The sequence below is a fragment of the Squalius cephalus genome, assembly GCF_949319135.1.
Source record: "Squalius cephalus genome assembly, chromosome: 3".
Lineage (NCBI taxonomy): Eukaryota > Metazoa > Chordata > Actinopteri > Cypriniformes > Leuciscidae > Squalius > Squalius cephalus.
The window spans coordinates 14,031,709-14,052,726 of record NC_137124.1 but is presented as its reverse complement, the minus strand read 5'-3'; the positions used below and the strand labels follow the sequence as shown (position 1 = coordinate 14,052,726).

Here is a 21,018-nt window from a genome sequence, read left to right as displayed (position 1 = left end):
ATATAAAAAATTTAAGTTATCAAATATTTTCTTATAAGAACATCTTAATTTTTTTAATTGACAGGCTCTGGTGTCTGATTGTAGCTAAACTAACGAGAATGCTTTGTCAATTCAGAACTATACTGATTGAGCTTTTACAATGGGAAATCTTAATGATGTCCATATTAACCCCTTTTAAGTAGCAAACAAAGATCATTTTATTGAATGTAAAGTGTGTGATATAATGACATTAACATTTACATAATATGTTTTCTTAATATAAGCATTTACATAATGTTTTCTTAAGAGAATGCATTATGTAGCCAGTGTTATGTTGTAATAATACTTAATATTTTAAACAACCCAACAAAAGCATTGTATACTTTTGTGGATTTAGGACAGATTAGTCAAGACGTTTATCTTAACTTTAGGAAGCTATTTGCGATATTTTTAAGAATTGTAATTCTTATTAAGTTTTGTATAGCTGTCTTAAGAAAACAAATAAGACACTCTTGCTTGTGTCATACTATTTAGTAATATTAGTTATGTATTTTATTGAATTTTCTTTCTTCTGAAAGTTAGTTGATCTCTTTCTGAATGCCCAAGTTTGACCTACAATTGCTTGAAACCTCACAAACGAAACATATAGAACCTACTACTTTTCCTGTAATGCGCCAAAGTTATGAAATACATTACCTGCGTATATCAGGGATGCTGCTTCTGTGGATTGTTTTAAGTGACTTCTTAAGACACATCTTTTTAGTCAAGCTTTTAATTTGTGAATTTTTTTAGAGTTTTTTTTTTTTTTTTTACTGCAATGTTTGATTGTTTGACTATTTTGTTCTGTATGCTGTAGCGCTTTGAGTATATGAAAGGCGCATTATGAATAAAATGTATTATTATTATTATTATATTACTACTAGCTTTTGCTAGCTAACTTGCTAGCTTTTTTCCACAATGGAACAAATGGTGCTAGAACAGGCTTTTTAAACTATTATGTAAGCAGGAATTAATTGTCTCAACCAGACATGTGATTCAGAGATGTAAAAAATAAGGACCTACAATGAAAACTTGGCACATGCTGTTTGTCTGACAACACATTATTTTGGGGAACAAAAATATGAGATGCAGAGGAAAATTATACTTCAATGCTTTTGCATTCGATTGCAAAATATTTGTTTTCCCAAGGAGCTTCGCTCGCAAAGGCATTGAAATAGGCTATAATCTTTCCATCCATCTCAAAGGTTATACTTTACATGACCATATTTACTTGATATTTTCCACATTGGACCAAAAGATGCTTTGGTACAGTTAGTCTCCCACATGGAAATAACCTATATAAACATATATGTTTTAATATAGGTTTTGATATAGGTTTTTAATATATGTGACATATATAAAATTGGCCGTTTTCCTATATTATATGTACATATATGCACATATGTGTACATATATGTGTACATATATACGTGCATACCTGTACCTATATAGGTACATATATGCACGTATATATGTGTGCATATAAGCACGTATAGATGCACCTATATGTTCACCTCTATGTTCACCTATATGTTTACCTATATATTAGTAAAATTATATAGGATTATTTGATGAATAAAAAGTTAAAAAGAACTGTATTTATTTAGAAAAGAAATCTTTTGTAACAATATACACTACCGTTCAAAGGTTTGGGAACAATAACTTTTTTTTTTTTTAAAGAAATTAGTACTTTAATTCAACAAGGATGCGTTAAATTGATAAAAGGTGATGGTAACAATTTATATTGTTAGAAATGTTTTTATTTTGAATAAATGCTGTTTTTATGAATAAATGCTGTTAACGTTTTACTCATCAATGAATCCTGAAAAAAGTATTCCAAAAAAATATATTAAACAGCACAACTGTTTCCATCATTGATAATAACTGAGCATCAAATCATCATATTAGAATGATTTCTGAAGGATCATAAGACACCAAAGACTGGAGTACTTGCTGATGAAAATTCAGCTTTGCATCACAAAAATAAATTACATTTTAAAATATATTAAAAAAGAGAACCATTATTTTAAATTGTAATAATATTTCATAATATTACTGTTTTTTTTTTTTAACTGCAGGCTTGATGAGCATAAGAGACTTCTTTCAAAAACATTAAAAATAGTAATGTTTCCAAACTTTTGACTGGTACTGTATGCGCATATATCCTCATATAGGTTCTTTCCATGTGGGCTAACATGTCTGAATAAGTTATGATAAACTTACTGTAAGCCTTGAGTTTGTCTACATTAGATCTGCGAGCTCTTTTAACTGTTTTTATTTTTTTTTACAATTCACAGTTATTCAGTTAGACAGCATGCAACTAATACTTTTTTCCCACTTAGCTATATTTTTGAGCTTTGTTTTTAGTCATATGCATGTCAGAGCAAACAAACAAGCTGACTGCTTTGTGCGATTTGAGTGGAGTTAGTCAAAGGCATGAGGAGTAAAGTTTCTCATTTAATATTCCTGCAGCCAACCGAGCTCCATGCTGCCGAGTGACCGCCGCTCCCTCAGGCATCAATAATACAAGAGGAAGTTATTGTTCCGCTGCAGGCGACAGCAACACAGAATTAAAAGGCTTGTGGGGAGGCTGTGCTAGGCCTTTCACTCAACCCACTCAGGTTTCAGATGCTGTAGACAGGCCTCGGACAAGAGAGAGATGATTTCAAACATCAGTGAAGGGCCTGATTGTGTGGCCCTTAGGGACACTTTTGTTTTATGACAGCTGTAGGCGACCTGCTGGCTGCCACATAAGAAAAACAATACCCATGAGGACAAGGGTACCATTTTATGTCAGTGTTGGCGCAGGTGAAAATTACCTCATGAGATGTCAGATTGAGCAATAAAAAAACGGCGTGTAGTGATTCAATCATAATTAAGTGCTTTATGTAAGCTTTTAAGCGGAAAAAATATGTTGATAAAATTTTTAAAAAGCACATCAAATTACTAAAATTTGAACTCAAATTAAAATGGAAACTGATTCTAAAGCTAATTCAAAATATTAATAAATACATTAATAGTAAATAAATAATACTAAAATAACACTGGCATGTATCATTATAACCATAAAGAATAAGTGATATACATTTTTTGGAATATCACCATCAAAATAACTATTATTCGATTGATTTTTATTATGCAGCCAATGTGCATTATCTATTGTATATCTACTGTGCTCCATTTTAGCCTCAGTCAAAGTAATGACCTACCTTTGTTACTCCTTTAATCTTAATTACTATGAAATTGCCTTGTGATACAAGAGTATACCCTCTTAAAGTTCCTTGGCCTTTCTCTTTTCTCATATTACATGCCTGAGCCTCTGGCCTCTCACTCCAGCACACAGTCAGCTGGCACATGATGGGACGATGTCGCTGAAACATGAAGCTTTAGCTTTTGAGGATCCAATTGAATCTCAAAGACTGGGAGGGGGAGCGGATCAAAAAGTGACAAATGCTGAGAGAGAGAGAGAGAGAGAGAGAGAGAGAGAGAGAGAGAGAGAGAGAGAGAGAGAGAGAGAGAGAGAGAGAGAGAGAGAGAGAGAGAAATTAGCTCACACTCGCAATCCTAGAGACATCCATCTATTTTCACAGATACGGACAGGATTAAACAGACACAACAGCTTATATGTAAGTAGCTGCTGAAAAAAATCTAAAAGTGTTTTACAAATGTAGACAATGTCAGAATTGAATGTTTTATTTTTCAAGACTAAATGCATTTAGATAAGTATTACAAAAACCCTTTTAAGTCTAATTTGTAATAGTATTTTACAAATCCATGAATAATCCACATTTAATTATACTAATTAAATGTCTTGTTTTTCAAGACAAAACTGAGAAAGAACAAATTGAAAATAATTGTTTACTTTTTCTTGTTTTAGACTTGGTTTAGACTTAAAGTGGCAAACTTTTCTTTGTGAAAGTTTAGCCAAGTGACAGTGGATAGTCATTAAGATTTCATGTGCACTCCACAGTGTGACACTTTACTCTCTGAATGTCTCTGTCAGCTCCTAAAGGAACATAAATGCAGTCTTACAAGGACAACAAAATGACTTTGTCCGTGCTAACTTGAGGCAAAGGAACTTAGGATGGGCAAGTTGGGAATTGTTGTGATTTTGCTTTTACTGGAACAAGTATCAGCCATTGCTGGAGGTAAGACAATTCTGGCTGTTGTTGGTACAATAACTCAATTTGTTTCACAGTCTAACTTCACTGAATCTTCCTCTCATGTTAGCGAGCAAAAAAGAGGACCAGAAGGAGGCGATTTTAAAAGAGCTTGTTGAGATATGGAGGAAGGGTGGAAGATGGAGTCCACACCGAGTACAGCCACCAGTAGAAATACAAAAGGATCAACAAATTCATTCCATAGTGAGGAGCATTATGGGAGGTCTCAAGTCTCTAGGTGTCCTGCCAAGGAAAAGCACAAGTCTCCCATCTTTAAACAAAGCCTTCGATCGAAACAGGCTGTCAGGATTCCTTTATAACATCTCCATGTATCTGCAAGAGATGAGCGCAGAGGTAGATGATCGTCAGCAACCTTTTAGTGATGACCAGTTTTGGGAGAACCTGCTATATTCTCTTCTTCAGACTGGAAGGGAAACATCTCTTGGAATATGGGATGGGAAAAGTCCCCCGCGACCCACCTTCAGACTCCAGGATCTGTTTCTGTCGCTCAGGGGCAGCCCACATTGGGATGGACTTCTTGGGTTGGTACAGAGCATTTTGACCCTCACTGAACGCCAGCCTCAAAAACCCATCTTGACTTTTGTTTCTCAGAATTGGAAGACCATCAGCGCCTTGCTTGAAACTGTTCTTCAAGCTATGGTCAGTGGGACGTATGGCCAGGCCGTCGCAGGTCTCCAGGGTTTCATCTGTGTCCTGAAAGGACGAAATGATTGTGCCTTTAACCTAAGCTGGCTTGAGCAGTTCATCAGCTTTATGGAGACCAGGAACTGGAAACCTGTGGTCAGTCTACACCCTGTGAGTGTGGAAAACAATCAAAGAGATTCCACACTCTCTACAGGGCGTTTTAAACCCTTCTTCGTGCCACCCGAGGTGCTTCGTGAGGAGCAGCTCTTGTTGAACAAGTCGGGCACTGATTCAGAGAGCCTTGCTTCTATGCAGGCACTGCTTCTTCAGGCTTTGTCAAGGTCAAACGCAGGAGAAAGGGCAGCACAGTTCGCAGAGCGTAATCCCGCCCTCCTGCAGGGCTTGGATAACCTCAGACATGGATTTCTGCACAATGTTGGCCGCAGTGTGTATAGTAATCTGAGAAGAAAAGTGTCACATATGACCAAGGCACTGCTGGATGATGTAAGCATCATGGTGGGTGAATCACAGTACAGTCATCATGGAAGATGTTCCGTAGGCAAGTATAGTCCTGCTGTTTTTTTTAGCCTTTAACAGGCTCTAGCACAGGGTTTCTCAAACTCGGTCCTGGAGGGCCACTGTCCTGCACAGTTTAGCTCCAACCCTGATCAAACACACCTAGCTGTGAGTTTCTAGTGATCCTGAAGACATTGATTAGCTTGCTTAGGTGTGTTTGATCAGGGTTGGAGCTAAACTGTGCAGGACAGTGGCCCTCCAGGACCGAGTTTGAGAAACCCTGCTCTAGCATATGGTGCATGTAGTTAACCTGTCACATTCATTATCTAATGAACTTGGATTCTGTCTGCAAGGCCTATAAGCCTTCAAACCCCAAAACTTTCAAACAAGACTTTAAGCATAATTTTAAGTTCTTGATAAACTATGCTTATCGAGTTAAAAATTACAGCCATCTTTCCATTTCATTTTGATTCTACTTTTCTACATACAAATTCACATTACAGTTCTGCATCCTTTTTGTTACTTCAACTTAAATGTAAGTCATTTAATTTTAAAAAGCAATCTCAATTATATTCTAAATGTCGCACAACCCTGACTGAAATCACAATGGCATTGTTAGTCATTAACCAGATCTTTGTTACTCTAAATTCTATAGCCTGGATAATTTCCTCTGTCTTTTATGCTGGTAATCGTACACCCCTGGTATTATGTGCACAGCTATGCTGTTACATCAAGGCCAATTGTATAATACAGTGCGTGGCTCTCCATTTTCCTCAATTAATCAACAGTGTTCTGCGATCATCTGTGATTTGTTTCAATAAACTATTCACCCATAACTTTTCCATTGTTTCTTTGTAAAGGTGACCTCAGGCAGCTAATATTGTGGTAAGTGTCACGAGAATCAGAAACATTTCAAACTCATTTCTAAGTGTATAAAGAAGATTATCATAAATTAACAGAGTTTTTTGTCATCTTTGTACAGGGGAATTAGACATAACTTGACATGGAACGCTCAAGCGATGGGTTTCAGGTCAGATGGTTTACCCAGAATGCCGTCTTTAATGACCTGCCCATCTCCAGAAGAGGAAACAAGGAATTCGAAACCTCAGCACTCATCTAGAAGGCCTAAACTTAACAAATCCCAGCTAAAAGTCCATGAGCAGAGTGATTCAAACCCCTCACTTTCAGCAGAGATTCTAGAAGCTGCCTGTAATGCCTCTATCCCTGGTCTCACTGGGGTCTCAAATTTTACCGTCTTCCTCTACTGCAATCTTTTTGATGGAGAGGGTGGCTCAGAGGACTCTGAAGTCAACCATTATGGGGTAGACCTGCACGCGACCTGCTCCGATGCTGCTTGGTACCTCTCGGCAGCTGAGGAAGATTTTCTTTGGGCTCACGTTTGCAGCGAATACTTCACTCACGAATTTAACAAAACTGTGTGTGCCAACTCTACATTCTGGCTGCAACATGCACATAAGGTAAATTGAGCTACATTTAGTTTATGTTCCCGGGAAAATTCTGTCATCGTTTACTCACCATAACGTCGTTTCAAACCCATAAGACTTTGGTTAATCTTCGAAACACAAATTAAGATAGATTTTAAATAATACTTGTCAGGTTTCTGTCCCTCCATCGAAAGCACAGGTAACTAAAATTAAGATCCAAAATGGTTTTATTGCCATTTAGCGGTTTAATCCAAGTTTTGTGAAGAGACATGACCCCTTTATATGATGAACAGATTTAATTTAGTCTTTTATTTTCATGTAAACAGTGTTCAACACATACATAGGGCACTTCACATATAATAAACATGGAAGCTCAAATGGATTTGCTGCGTGAGAGCCAATGAAGTTTGTTCTAGTGTGCGACACACAAGCTGTGTTGGTGCGCTCAATGTGTGTATATGTGATTAAACACCTAAATTAAATCTCCCTGAATTGCTTTTCTGTGAAATTTTCTCAGGTAGAATCTACAAGGGATTACCATTACCTCAACCAGTCAAGTATTGATGACCTCTGTCTTCAGCTCTCCAACGATGTTTCTGGGGGATCTCCTCCAGACGCCACCGAGGATTGCTTAGCACTGCTAAGCAGCAAAACTCTAACTGCCCAGGATTTTAGAAGGTGTTTTCTGCCCAATAACACAGCCCTTATTGCCTCTTTGTGCGGAAATGAGTCATCTCAGATGCCCCAAGATGGGAGCTGGGCGGCGGAGTACTGCTCCAAAGTCCCTAATCACTCTTATGGTGTCCACGTAGACAACTGTGACTACTCAAACTGGAAGGCAGAGCAATTTATGAACTTCACCGCCCTTGAACTTTGCAGCAGTAAAGCTGGTTTGAAGGACACTATTTGCAAAAACACCACACTGTACCTCACATTAGTTCTAAAGCTGCCTTCGCTCTTAGATTACTGTTTGAACTCTGAAGAAACACAGGGCGCCAAGTGTGTCCTCCAGAAGCTGTTTGACATGCTGCCAGCACCATATGACTTTGACACTTCTCAACTTTGTGTGAACCCATTTCCCGTTCTACAAGAAGCCATTCATAAGCTCACTCTATGCGAAGGAGTAATGGATGAACGTACGGGTTGGTTGGCTACAGTAAGCTACGTGCTTCGAGTGTTGGACTTTGTGGTAGGGCTCTCAGCGGGTTTGGAGGAGGGAGAACTGGAGGTGCGTCAGGGCCTGGGTCAGGCCATTCTTCTGTCCAGCCTCCAGGACAATGCTTCCTTCTGGGCCACTCTACGGCCAGACGCATCCTTAAGTGTACTTCACACTGTTGCCGTCTACCTGAAGAGAGAGCAAAACTCTACCTTAAAAGAAGACCTTTTAAGCTGTTTCAGTGTATGTCTTGCATTGAAAAGTTGCATAACTTCCCATGCTAGTACAAGTAGTATTTTATTATTATATTACCATGCTGCTTGATGCATTGAGTTTCAAAGTCTTTTCTTCCCAGCAGCCTGTCCTGTGGGATCTTATTCAGAGGGGAGGCAACTCTTCTGCTTTAAGATTTTTAATGCAGGTATAACTCATTATCTTGGATGGTAACTTACCTAGTCAGTTCAACCAAAGGGTTTTCAAACTTGTTTATTGCAAGAGAGTCCTAAATGTAATAATCCCCATTTTTAAATGATGAAGATAGCTATAAATATGTTCATGTGAAGACCTATTTTTACTATGTGAGAAAATTGTGTGTGATATAAAGACATGTTGACTCCATAATGATCATTTTGCTAAAACGATTAAAATATAATTTAATTTCAATATAGTTATTTTACATTTTTATGCATAACCAAGTTTGAAAACCCTTGAGTTAAACTCAATTCAGACCCAACATATAAAATATAGTTCTTATCACTTTCATACTGTTGTTTCTTGAAGCTAGTTAATAAATGAAACTCTGTTACAGATGTTTCTTGCAAAACTGCACTATTTTGTCAGTATACATTTGTCAATATCTAATGCTGACATTTATATACTCCAAGGAGTACCTACAGATGCCTAGAGAGAGTATTCGCAGTGTAGTTCTGTCGGCAGAAAAAGATGCTGTGAAAAGATTCATTTCCCAAGTTCATCAGAGTTGGGATCAACTTCATGTGGAAACTATACAGGTGAACAAAAACATTTTACATGACTGAGCTCATTTTAGATGTTATTCCAAAAGAGTGAGATCTGGACGATACTGATAAGCTGATAATTTTCATGTTATGGCTTAGATAAAGTCATATAATGTTCATTTAAAATTCAAATGATTTATGAAGTGAATTAAAATTCTGGCCTATACTGATAATTTGTTTTTTTACTAAAAAATAAAACAGTAAAAACCCAAATCAATCATTTTAAATGCTACAAGTAATTGTTTGCATTGCAACACTATAATGAACAGTATGACTTAACCAACAGTATCAGTTAACCAATATAATACCAATTTATCATTTATCCCTACTTAGAAGTATATGTACATTCAACTGGTGTCATTCACAGGTCTCTCCAAAAGAACAAGAGGCCATGGAAACCATGACAGCTGCTTTCATTCACAAGTTTCCACGTGTCACACCAGAACTTTTCATCGACCTTTCCCAATTTATACCATACATGTCTGTCTCTGACATTATGACCTTCCCTGCCTCTCTCATGGTCAATGAAAGTGTGTAAGTGGATCATATAGAAATGATATCCTCATAATTCAGTTCTCTACATGTTCATGATTTCAACTCTTGTTCAATCGCTCCAGACTGATGGCTATTAGGGATCACAGCTCTGAGATGAAGTCTCCACAAAAACAAGCCTTCGTAAAGCGCCTGTTGCAGTCCAGCGAAGCTGGAGATGTCCCTACATGGCCTCCATACTTCCTCAGCTCCATTCTACCCTTACTTCCACATCTCCCAGTCAGTCACTTTCAGCAGCTCACATCTCAACAAGTAAGTAACGGCTCCTTCAGGGAATCCTACTTTTTTTCCTTCTACTTTTCACATGCTGAAAGTTGCATCTGAATGTTTGACAGCTCATGCCCTTAATGGAGATGCTGGGGAACAGCAGTTTGGATGCCACAAGGGGGCACCATGTACTTCGTTCTGTCTTTGGCAGGGGGAAGAACCTGACGAGTGACAACATAATGAGGTACAAATTCAAGTTCAATATCATTTGACATTAAATAACAAGTACAAAACAAAACACCATGTTTCTCACAACAGGTTAGGAGTTCTTGTGTGTTACCTTGACTCTGAGGACTTACAGCAGCTATTGTCTTCATCAAATCTCTCACCCATCCTGTGGCAGCAGCTGGCTCGATGTGTGTCAGAGGGACACGTCAGTGGAAGTGGCAGAGTGAGACTTTATTTTCTAGATGTAATGCATTGTATAATAATGTTTGAAGTGTAATTCATGTAGATTTATTTTATCTGCAGCTGTCGCACTGGCTTGGAATGGCCCTTAAATCTTTAAATGCCAGCATCTTATCAGCTTCGGCAATGGCCTCATTACATGGTATGTTGCCACAAATGGGCGCAACATTTTTGGAGCCGTTGTCCTCAAGCAAGTTGTTGGATCTGGTAACTCTGCCAGACATGCCAACTTTCCCACCTGCACAGGTAAGCATATTAGGATGCAGGGTTGTGCAATATTCAGAACTGAATTGAGAAGGCCTTTTAAATTCCAATTCAATTCCTGAATTTGAACAACAGGCAGAATTGTAGATTTATATTAATTTTTAACTTGACAAGCAAAGTTTGTCAAGACACATTGAATTATGGATGAAAGACAGATATATACAGATAGATAGAATGACAAATAGATAGAACAACTAAATGATGTATGAATGGATAGATAGAGTTCTATTCCTTTTCAAATTCCAACTCATGAATGAACTCTTCACATTTTCAGGGTTTTCAGAAGCGGAAGTTGTCATTGTCGAGTAAACTTGTATAGTGGTGAACGGAAACTACAACAAATATCAATTTTGCAATCCCATTTGATCCAATTGCAAAATTAAAAAATCTAAAATAGCATTTCTATGACTTTCCAAAAGTAGAAAAAAAAATACAGTGAGCTTGATTACGGTGGCCATGGTAATATAACGCAATGTATATTGTTATAAATGTACATCGCAATTTTTTTTTTAAATAAAAAATTAATATATAAAATATTAATATAACTTTGCTAGATTTAAGATGTTAGTAACTGTGCAAACACATCATCACATTCTGTGAAAAGGGTCCATTGGGCAGATGCCAATTTCTCAATTCTGAATTTTGCACAACCCTGATAGAATGATATTGTATTTAGTCACTGGAAGTGCATTACATAATTTCACCTATATATTAGAACCATTTTCCATTTCTTTTAATGCAGGCATTCCAGATACTGAACAAAATAGCAGAAGAAACAAATGTAAGCTGTATACCAGACTAATTATGATACTTATTTTAAGTGAGTCTTGTGTTCACAGTCTCAATCCTGTTTAGTTCAGTGCCAACACACTCTGCAGATTGAAGCCATTGTTCCTGGGTCTGGGGCCTTCTTTCTTGAGAAAGTTGGTTGTACCTGAGTCTACACCTGATTGTCGGTGTTGGAGTTCCCTGCTGTCTGACCTGCAACCTGCTCATCGAGCGATGGTCTATTTTGCACTCCAACAGGTTTGAACTTCTGCTTGTATTTTAGACTAAACAATCTCCAATTTGCCATTTGTGCGTATGCATTAGATTTGGTTTGGTCTGTTGGTGCATGAAAACATTTTCGTTTGTTTGAAGGCTCTGGAACGCACATCTGTACATATAACACAGCAACTGCAATGTCTTCTTCCATTCGTCTCATTGAAGAAATTAATGTCAGATCTAAATGGAGAGACAGTTCTTCAACACATATCTCTGTATAAGCATATGCCCTGGTCTCATCAACAGGTACAACCCTAATTTCATACCTTTGGTTTTAGCAAGCTTGCTTTTTTCTAGTTCACAAACTCTTGTATTGGATGTATGAAAACAGACATTTTGTAAGCCTTCAGCTAACACTGTCCAGAGGCATCAGACTTTGGTAATGTTAAATGTAAATTAAACATATTTGATTTACATATATGTATTATTTCGCCCCTTAATTGCATAAAAGCATTTGAAGGAAATGATGGAAGCACTTGGTGTTCAGTTCTAGCACACTGTACATTACATTCAGTGCCCTCTACTGTGCTTGCCAGACAAAGCTGATCTCAAGTTCTTTGATGGCTTATTTGTCATGCTTCAAAGGAGCCTTTCAGTAAATTAATAATCTGAGCCCCTCTACTGTCATCAAGCAAATTGATTTTAATGTGGTACAATAGCCTCCACCAGGCAATATAAATTAATAATCACCCACATTAAAGAGACTTTGTCTCAGCCAAAAGTGTATCAGATACTACCTTGAGGGCGATCCAGTTTCTCAGACTCACTTGTTGTATTTGACACAACAGGCTCAAATGCTGTTCAAAATGATTGAGCAGACCGTAAACATCACAAGAGAGACACTACTGTAAGTGATAACAAGCATTACTAAACTTTATGATTGTTGAATGGTCAACTAGCCTTACCAGCTATTTGCTTTGGAAATTCATGCTGGTCTTTTTTGCATCATAGTCTGGAACTAAACATCTATAGCACAAATATTATGCATTGTCTTTGTATTTGCATTGTTTTGAAATGTAATAACATTCTTACAAAAATGTTTATTTCCCACTGAAGAGATTTAGGTCGTATTGCAGGTGGGATGAGCTGTGATTGGCTGAAGCTATGGGTAAATGAGTCAGGCTTCTCCGAATTGTTGCAGTTCCTCACTAAATTGCCAGGAGGACTTCGATCTGGTTTGGTAAGAATATGAGAAACAATCTTTTTAATATACACAATACCATTAAAATATACACATGACCATCACTGTAAAGCAACTTTGAAACAATCTGTATTGTAAAAAGCGCTATATAAATGAAGGTGACTTGACTTAAAAGCCTTTGCTGTCCTAATGTAAAATGCAGAGTTTATAATATTTTTGATTAAGTAATATAACTGTATAATCAAATGATTTAACATCGCTCATGGTACTTTAAGTAATTTGCCTCATTTATGTTTTTCATTATGAAAGCATATGACTCAACTGAGTAGGAAAGGGAACATTACCATGTCTGTATTAGACATGCAAATGGAGAGAAAATAAAGAATTGATGTTATGTTTCAATAGAGGAAATGCATTGTGGTGGAGCTACGGAAACAGCCTGATATTGATCTAAATGACTTGGACCCCTCATTTGCTGCAAGATTACCGTAAGATCAGCAGTTGATTACCCAGCATCTCATTTGTTCGTTCTTTTACTTGCAGGGTCTTATTGATGTATTTTTGTCTCACAGGTTGACCATGATGGAGCACCTGTCTAACTCCTCATTCTTAAGTGTTCTAGACTATGTCCAACAACACTTTATTGACTTTCTTCAGCTGCCACGACACAAGCAAACGGCCTTAGCTGAGAAAGCTGTCGATGTACTCGTAAGAGCGAAATCATTGCAGTTGTTCAAAATTTCATGACTGAATCCAATGCAGCGGAGGAGTTTTTAAAAGTTTCACAGTGACCCAGATGAATGTGATCTCATCCAGTAACTGTTTTAGGTGGACAAAAGTCACCAAATGATTGTTTTCATTTGCAAATAATTGAAATCCAATTTTACTGTTGCAAAATGCAGAAAAGCATTTCCAAAAATCTGGAATATATATGGATGTGGTTTGGATGGTTTATTGACTACCATTCAAAAGTTTGGAGGGTTTTTTTTTGTAACATTTTTGAAAGAAGTCTCTTATGTTTGGAAGTTTGTTACACCACTAAATAAGTTTTGAAAATTGTACTTTTTATCTCACAATTCTGACTTTTTTCCTCAGAATTGCGTGACATAAATTCACAATTGTGTTATAAAGTCAGAACTGTGAGATATAAACTCGCAATTCATAAACATAATAAGAAATGTTTCTTGAGCATCAAATCAGCATATTAAAATGATTTCTGATTGATCATGTGACACTGAAAACTGGAGTAGGCAAATAGCTGTTTTGCCATTACAGAAATAAATTACATCGTAAAAATATAATAAAATAGAAAACAGCTATTTTAAATTGTAGGACTTTATAACTGGAAATTGCAAGTTTATATTTCACAATTCTGAAAAAAAAGTCAGGATTGCAAGATATAAACTCGCAATTGTGACACCTTCCCTCTGACACCTTCAGACAAATATCAGCTTTACTTACAGAGAGGAGCATGCTGGGGTGAGATAAAGTTGTTCCATTTTCATTTAGTTGACAACCTCTTTGTTCTGACTTCAACTGCAAAAATGTAGTTCCTCATTGAGCAAGCAAAATACATCTTTATTGGGAATTTGACAAAGCCCCTGTTGTTTGCAACAGAGAACCAAAAACATGGACAGTTGGGGATGTTGAGCATGTGGGAAGACTTCTGTTCACCCTTTCACCTCAGCAGATAAGATCCCTACCACTGGTAAAGGGAAACACATGCCTATCCATTTGGCCAATGCTCATCTTTAATCACATTGATCTTTTAAATTTAGTCTCTTGCATGGTTCTATATACACAGATTCATCTGATTCAGTAATGCACAAATAAACAAGCCAGATTCCAAAAAAAAATTCTGTGCACTATATGAAAATGCAAGTTTATGTCCAAGACTTTTCCAAACAAATCTAATAAGAATGTTTCTTTTCATAATTGCAGACAGAACTGTAGCTTTTATATTAAGGGCAAAAGCATTTCAAAGTTTCTAATGCATTCATAATGATATACAGTTAGCTACGAACTGTCCATCTACATAATGAATTGTCAGTCCATTGAATTGCCTTTCACAATATAAACTCGCAATTGTGAGTTATAAAGTCCTACAATTTAAAATAGCTGTTTTCTATTTTATTATATTTTACGATGTAATTTATTTCTGTAATGGCAAAACAGCTATTAGCCTACTCCAGGTTTCAGTGTCACATGATCAATCAGAAATCATTTTAATATGCTGATTTGATGCTCAAGAAACATTTCTTATTATTATCAATGTAACATTGTCAAAAATTATAAATGTCTTTACTGTCACTTTTAATAAATTGAATGCACAATATTGCGTAAATGCTTATATTTAAAAGAAAATCTTTCTGACCCTAAACAATTGAACAATAGTGTAAATCAAATAAAATATGCCAAATAACCAGATTGTGCGGACTTAGATCATATAAATTGTAATCAAAATTCCTACTTTCCATCCTTTTGTCTCCATTGATAGGGCATCTCTGAAGACGGTCTCACTGGGTCCTTCATGGACATGCTCGGCCCTCTTCTGCCGTTCCTGGACAGTGATGTGTTGTCTCATATGGACAGAGAGGCCCTGAAACTACAACTGGAGGAGCTAAAACAATATTGCTTTCCCTCTGACACCTTCAGACAAATATCAGCTTTACTTACAGAGAGGAGCATGCTGGGGTGAGATAAAGTTGTTCCATTTTCATTTAGTTGACAACCTCTTTGTTCTGACTTCAACTGCAAAAATATAGTTCCTCATTGAGCAAGCAAAATACATCTTTATTGGTAATTTGACAAAGCCCCTGTTGTTTGCAACAGAGAACCAAAAACATGGACAGTTGGGGATGTTGAGCATGTGGGAAGACTTCTGTTCACCCTTTCACCTCAGCAGATAAGATCCCTACCACTGGTAAAGGGAAACACATGCCTATCCATTCGGCCAATTCTCAGCTTTAATCACATTGATCTTTTAAATTTTTCCTTCAAGGTTGATTTAGGTAGAGACACAGTTGAACAGGTTCTGATGAGCCAGTGGCTTTGGAAAAACAGTGAAGTGGGAAAGGCTTGTTTGGACCTGAAAGGACTACAAGAAAAGATGAATGGTCTCCTTCACAGGATCATTAAAGGTCAATGGTGGATGAGAAGGGGTGAGTTGTGTACAGAATCCATCTGATGTTATTTATGACCTCTTCGGATAGGTAAATCATATATTGTTGCTTACTAGGGCCCATCCCAAGCTGTGCAGACATTAAAGGGACATTTCCCTCGGCCTGGAGGTCCTATCAGCTGAATCGAATGAAGAGGAGGGAGCTGAAGACATGTGTTGAGTTCATTGGTCAGGATGACACACTTGACGCAGAACAACGTGAAGCACTTTGGATGGAACTCAGACCAGTTAAGCCGCTTGTGCTTGTCCAAATGCTGTTGTTCAATGATTATTCAATGTTTTTTTTCACACAACAACTATTATCTTAGGTGTATAAACCAGTGAAGCAGCTTAAACCAGAGCAGGTGTTGGAACTGGGTTGCATAGTGACCGAGATGGGGGAAAGAGAGCTACAGGCTGTCAACTTGTCCAGTCTGGCGGTGGTGGCCCATCTTGGAGACCTCAATGGGTGGAGCACAAAGAAAGTATGTTTTTACAGTTGTTCGGATTAGCCTGATATCATAAACAGGGAAGATACTGTACATCACTTCTATTTTTATTTTTTTTACAGATGAGAGCAGTTGTCCTTGGCATAATGAAGCGACTTCAACGGAAGCCTGAAGAACTTGATGTAGTGGAGCTTGTTTCCCTTGGACATCTGCTTTGTGGCTTCAGTTCCTCTGAAATTTCCCGTCTAGATCCTTTCAACCTAAGGTCAGTGGACAAATCTATGTACACAATCCAAAATGTAATATGATTCACCTTCAAATCTTTGAAAGCATTGTGTTGTGTTTGCGCCCATCAGTGTGGCCGCTTTGTTTCTGAGGGAGATGGTACTGCCGTGTTCTGAGCAACAGACCGAGGCGCTGACGTCACGCCTATCCAATCCTCTGGGCTTCGGTCCAGTCAGCAGCTGGGGCTCTGAGGTCTTCACTGAGATTGGAACTTTGGCAGGTACTGACTGTGGATTCGATTACAATCGGTTCAATGGACAATATACACATGCCAAAATGGGCAGGCTCCTAAAACGAATAAGACAAATGGATTCTCTGTCCTCAGCTGGTCTGGAAGATATGGTATTGTCTGCACTTATAAAAGAGCAAGTGGAAGGACTGACGCCAACAGCAATAACCTTAATACCTCCAAGAAAACTGTCTGTGAGTGATGGATATTTATGCTTTCATTTATTTTCTTTCATTTGGCATCCTTCTGTTTATTGTTACACTTTAATAGTTACACACAACAACCCTTTGCGAAATCTGCATGGGTAAATCCTAATGCGCAATTCTTAATCGCATGGATTCCTATTAAAATTACTGTATTTCATCCGCAAAATTCACAGAAAAACGGTAAACACTTTTAGACAGTTTGTACGTTAAAACAGTTCAATTCTTCCCATCTACAGCGCCTCTGCTACAGCCATATACATTCAGATAAACGTTTAGGCCATGGTTTCACATAAACTCTTTCCCCACCATTGACGAGTTCTGTCGTCTTTTATGAGAAAACACTTCCCTGCCATTGATGAGATTTTTACTGCTATCCGTGTTAATACTGTTATAAGGTAGGGGGGCGCTATTACACATCTCCTAAATGAGTACATCTCTCAAGATCAAAACACAGGCAAAGAAGCAGCAAAAATGAGCGATCTCATATGTAGGCAGATGAATATGAAAAATAATGCGATCATCAACAATAAGCAGCATAAATTTCTGAATGAAATGTCGTCCCAGGAAGTTGTATAGGACTGTGCAAGGGGTGTTGATGGACTCGATCTACTCCATCTGTGTTTTGATCATCGTAATGAATCTGATCCAGACGTAGTCTTTGACAAAAACGTGACTTTCTCAGCCTTTTGCTCAGAATGTTGCTTTTTTATGAAACTTATGAAATATTCATAAAACAATATATTCTGGGGGCCATGAAATTTTTGTGAAAATGACCCAAAATGCTGGCGGAGACTGACAACTTAAAAAAATAGAAATGCTGGCTGGAAAGAGTTAGGATGCCATGTCTGGATTAAAATAGCCCCACAGGTCTGGAAACTCATGCATTCTGTTGTTTTTGAATGCAGATACGTCTTATGAAAATACCCCCTAAGGCCCTATTTACACATGGTATATTAAGATGCGTTTTGGGCGTTCGGATCACAAGTAGACGAGGGAGACACATTTCCGTTTACAACTGGTGTTTTAATCTCTATTGTCCACTTTCAACCACTTCTGTCCTGATTTCAAGAGGAGGGTCTATGGGTGGGTAAATCTATGGGCTTTTTCCGATCTTTTGATCTAATGGACAAAATTAGCTTGCGTAATTTACATATGAATACACGACCAGAGACAACGGAAAAACATGCAAAGAGCAGCAGCTTCTGTTTCAGTTCTGATAGCCGCAAAACCACAGTGAATGCGTGTTAGAAATCAGGAATGGTGAGAGAACATTGTGCTTGGTACCTTTTTCGTCTTCAAACCAAACTTGGGTCTTCAGCCGACAAAGTTTAAATCCCATGCTTCCCATCATGTTTACTCATTAAGTCCGTAGCGGGACTTTTGTGTCTGTTCCTGTTCAATCGCATTCGACCACTTGAGTGTCTACGCTACAAAAGCTATCCAATCTAATGCGTTTTCGACTACCTCTGGAAGTGGTCGAAAGTTTCAGACCCCATTTACACCTGTATTTAGCGCTGTCCACCCGTGATCCGATCAACGAAAACGCATCTTAATACCAGGTGTAAACCGAGCCAAAGAGAAGCATCTGAGCAGAATCAGGTGAACCCCAAACTAACATAATTGTGGAGGTCATCCTCCAGTTAAGGTCAATTACTCGATTAGTTGGTTGGTGGGTTGTTTAAGCGACCCAGCTGCTAGCTGTTTTTTAAAAAAATATACAGTATTTGTACTGGGCCTTAAAGGGCATTTATGTTTCTTAGATGACTTACCTGAAACTAAGAGCTTCCAACCAAAGATCAACGTAAGTAAGATCCCGAATCTCTGCCAACAGTGTTCATCAGACATGCGTCTCATTATTTTCAGGTGGTATTCAGTGCCACGCAGCTGTCTTGGCTGAGCTCTGAACAAGCGTGTGCTGTGACAGAGGAGCAGTGGGAAGAATTAGACAGTGAACAAAGGCAAGCACTTGGCATGGCCCAGTATGAAGGCGAACTCATGCTTGAGCACAGAGGTAAGCAGTACCGTTCTAGTTCAAACCATTCTTTTTAGTTGATCTGAGAACAGCTTAACCTCCTGTCATGCAGTTATTTGAATCCTTAAATAAATATATCTTGGTAGTTAGAAAGGATTGCATATAGTTGTAGTCATAACTCTGTCATTTTACTAACCAATATATTTGTCTCTGCAGGCAGGAACCAGGCTCCGTCGTTATGGTTTGCCAGCAGCTTTACAAAATGTTTATTACTTTTTGTCTGCACATTGTGGATTCTATTATAAAGATTATAACCTATAAGGCTATTTATTTGTTCCTCTTTATTGAATTCTTACTTTTATAATTAAATGTCAACTCAAGCACAAAACTTACATTTTACATCATTTACAAATAAACTTTAAGAATTCATTTGTGCATGTTTACATTTAAAAAAAAAGTTTTTTTGGACCTTACAACTTTTTTTTTTTGGAATTCACAACTGGTCCTTTTATGGTGAAACTGACAGACTTCACTCTGATGATATATGCAAGACTTTTCCAATAATTTAGTCTCTTGCATGGTTCTATATACACAGATTCATCTGATTCAGTAATGCACAAATAAACAAGCCAGATTCTATTTTTTTTTCTGTGCACTATATGAAAATGCATTAATTTTAAGTTTATGTCCAAGACTTTTCCAAACAAATCTAATAAGAATGTTTCTTTTCATAATTGCAGACAGAACTGTAGCTTTTATATTAAGGGCAAAAGCATTTCAAAGTTTCTAATGCATTCATAATGATATACAGTTAGCTACGAACTGTCCATCTACATAATGAATTGTCAGTCCATTGAATTGCCTTTCACAAAGATCACTGACAAATAAAACAGCTTGACCTTCGGTCAACAAACCAACGATGCTTGAATATTACAATTATGACAAGCAAGAAGGGAAATATGAAATATACACTTTGAAACGTGATCCCAGTTGACGTGACCATAATGAGTTTGGGCTTCAGGAGCTTCATTATCTGGATCATTAAGTCAGCTGTGGTTAGATGTTCCCAATCTAATTGATGGGTGCGCGAGAGAGGAAGCACTTACCCGCCTAATTTGCATTCCAACTTGAAGGGCTGCTTTTCATCATCGTACTCAAGGAGTGGTGAGACTGCTGTTGTGCTTAATAAGAAAATTAACATATTTAATTTTTATAAAAAATAAATAAATAAAAAAAATACTCAAGAGTTCCATGATCAAGTTTATGTTAAAATAAAGAAGAATTATCAAATACCAGTTGTGGTCTATTCTGCGAAGTTTGAACACAATCCAACAAGTTTTGGGTTTTAACTGCGCATGCGCGTTTACCCCCGCAAAAGTTGTAGCATAAAACAGCACATCCATACAGAATAAAACAATTTGATATATTTTCCCTTTACAGCTTCCCCAACCTTCCAGACCAACCTTATATATATGTATATGTATATATATATATATATATGTGTGTGTGTGTATATATATATATATATATATATATATATATATATATATATGAGACAACACACACACACACACACACACACACACACACACACACACACACACATATTCATTGCTATGTCTACATTTTTCATGTTCCTATCATCATACATGTAATATAAAATCAAAGCATGAAATTATATTAGTTGGTTTTCTTTTATCAACATACCACAATTAAGTAAACACGGGGTGCATTGGGTCACATGGGGATAGATGCTAGATGGTATAATTACATAACGTGAAAAACTATCAGTTTATTACGTTTTGCAGTGAATGGTTTATGTGCTTCGTTTTCCTTAGTAGGCTAAAACATAATTATGGAAGTTTACTTCATGGACACAAACCTGCAAACTTTTAATAAACATGATATAAAAATTACATTCAAATCATACAATATTTATATTGTAAGTACTTTGATTTTTTATGTATCATATTTTTTTCACATCGTGTTTTCAAAGTGAACTGCGCACAGGTTTCCACTAGATGGCGCCAGAAAACCAAACACCGCGTGACGCGCTCAAGTGGACGCGTCCTGACGTCGCTTCTC

At 37.4% G+C, this 21,018-nt stretch overlaps 1 protein-coding gene across 1 annotated transcript in view; it reads left to right on the top strand.

Annotated features, from left to right (window-relative positions):
* Positions 1-19,309, top strand: part of LOC307155240 (stereocilin) — a 33,246-nt gene extending 13,937 nt beyond the window's left edge. Inside the window, exons 2-29 of the mRNA XM_079865801.1 lie at positions 4,022-4,166; positions 4,249-5,382; positions 6,200-6,224; positions 6,322-6,817; positions 7,302-8,183; positions 8,299-8,361; positions 8,825-8,950; positions 9,324-9,490; positions 9,574-9,760; positions 9,844-9,959; positions 10,034-10,166; positions 10,247-10,429; positions 11,190-11,228; positions 11,303-11,473; positions 11,588-11,737; positions 12,280-12,338; positions 12,548-12,671; positions 13,038-13,120; positions 13,205-13,340; positions 15,130-15,326; positions 15,465-15,793; positions 15,871-16,040; positions 16,122-16,277; positions 16,364-16,506; positions 16,598-16,746; positions 16,852-16,949; positions 18,825-18,972; positions 19,150-19,309. Coding sequence (XP_079721927.1) covers positions 4,103-4,166; positions 4,249-5,382; positions 6,200-6,224; positions 6,322-6,817; positions 7,302-8,183; positions 8,299-8,361; positions 8,825-8,950; positions 9,324-9,490; positions 9,574-9,760; positions 9,844-9,959; positions 10,034-10,166; positions 10,247-10,429; positions 11,190-11,228; positions 11,303-11,473; positions 11,588-11,737; positions 12,280-12,338; positions 12,548-12,671; positions 13,038-13,120; positions 13,205-13,340; positions 15,130-15,326; positions 15,465-15,793; positions 15,871-16,040; positions 16,122-16,277; positions 16,364-16,506; positions 16,598-16,746; positions 16,852-16,949; positions 18,825-18,972; positions 19,150-19,238 — 5,817 coding nt within the window. The 5' untranslated portion in view covers positions 4,022-4,102 and the 3' untranslated portion in view covers positions 19,239-19,309. The remainder of the gene's footprint in view (positions 1-4,021; positions 4,167-4,248; positions 5,383-6,199; positions 6,225-6,321; positions 6,818-7,301; positions 8,184-8,298; positions 8,362-8,824; positions 8,951-9,323; positions 9,491-9,573; positions 9,761-9,843; positions 9,960-10,033; positions 10,167-10,246; positions 10,430-11,189; positions 11,229-11,302; positions 11,474-11,587; positions 11,738-12,279; positions 12,339-12,547; positions 12,672-13,037; positions 13,121-13,204; positions 13,341-15,129; positions 15,327-15,464; positions 15,794-15,870; positions 16,041-16,121; positions 16,278-16,363; positions 16,507-16,597; positions 16,747-16,851; positions 16,950-18,824; positions 18,973-19,149) is intronic.
* Positions 19,310-21,018: the final 1,709 nt, after the last annotated feature.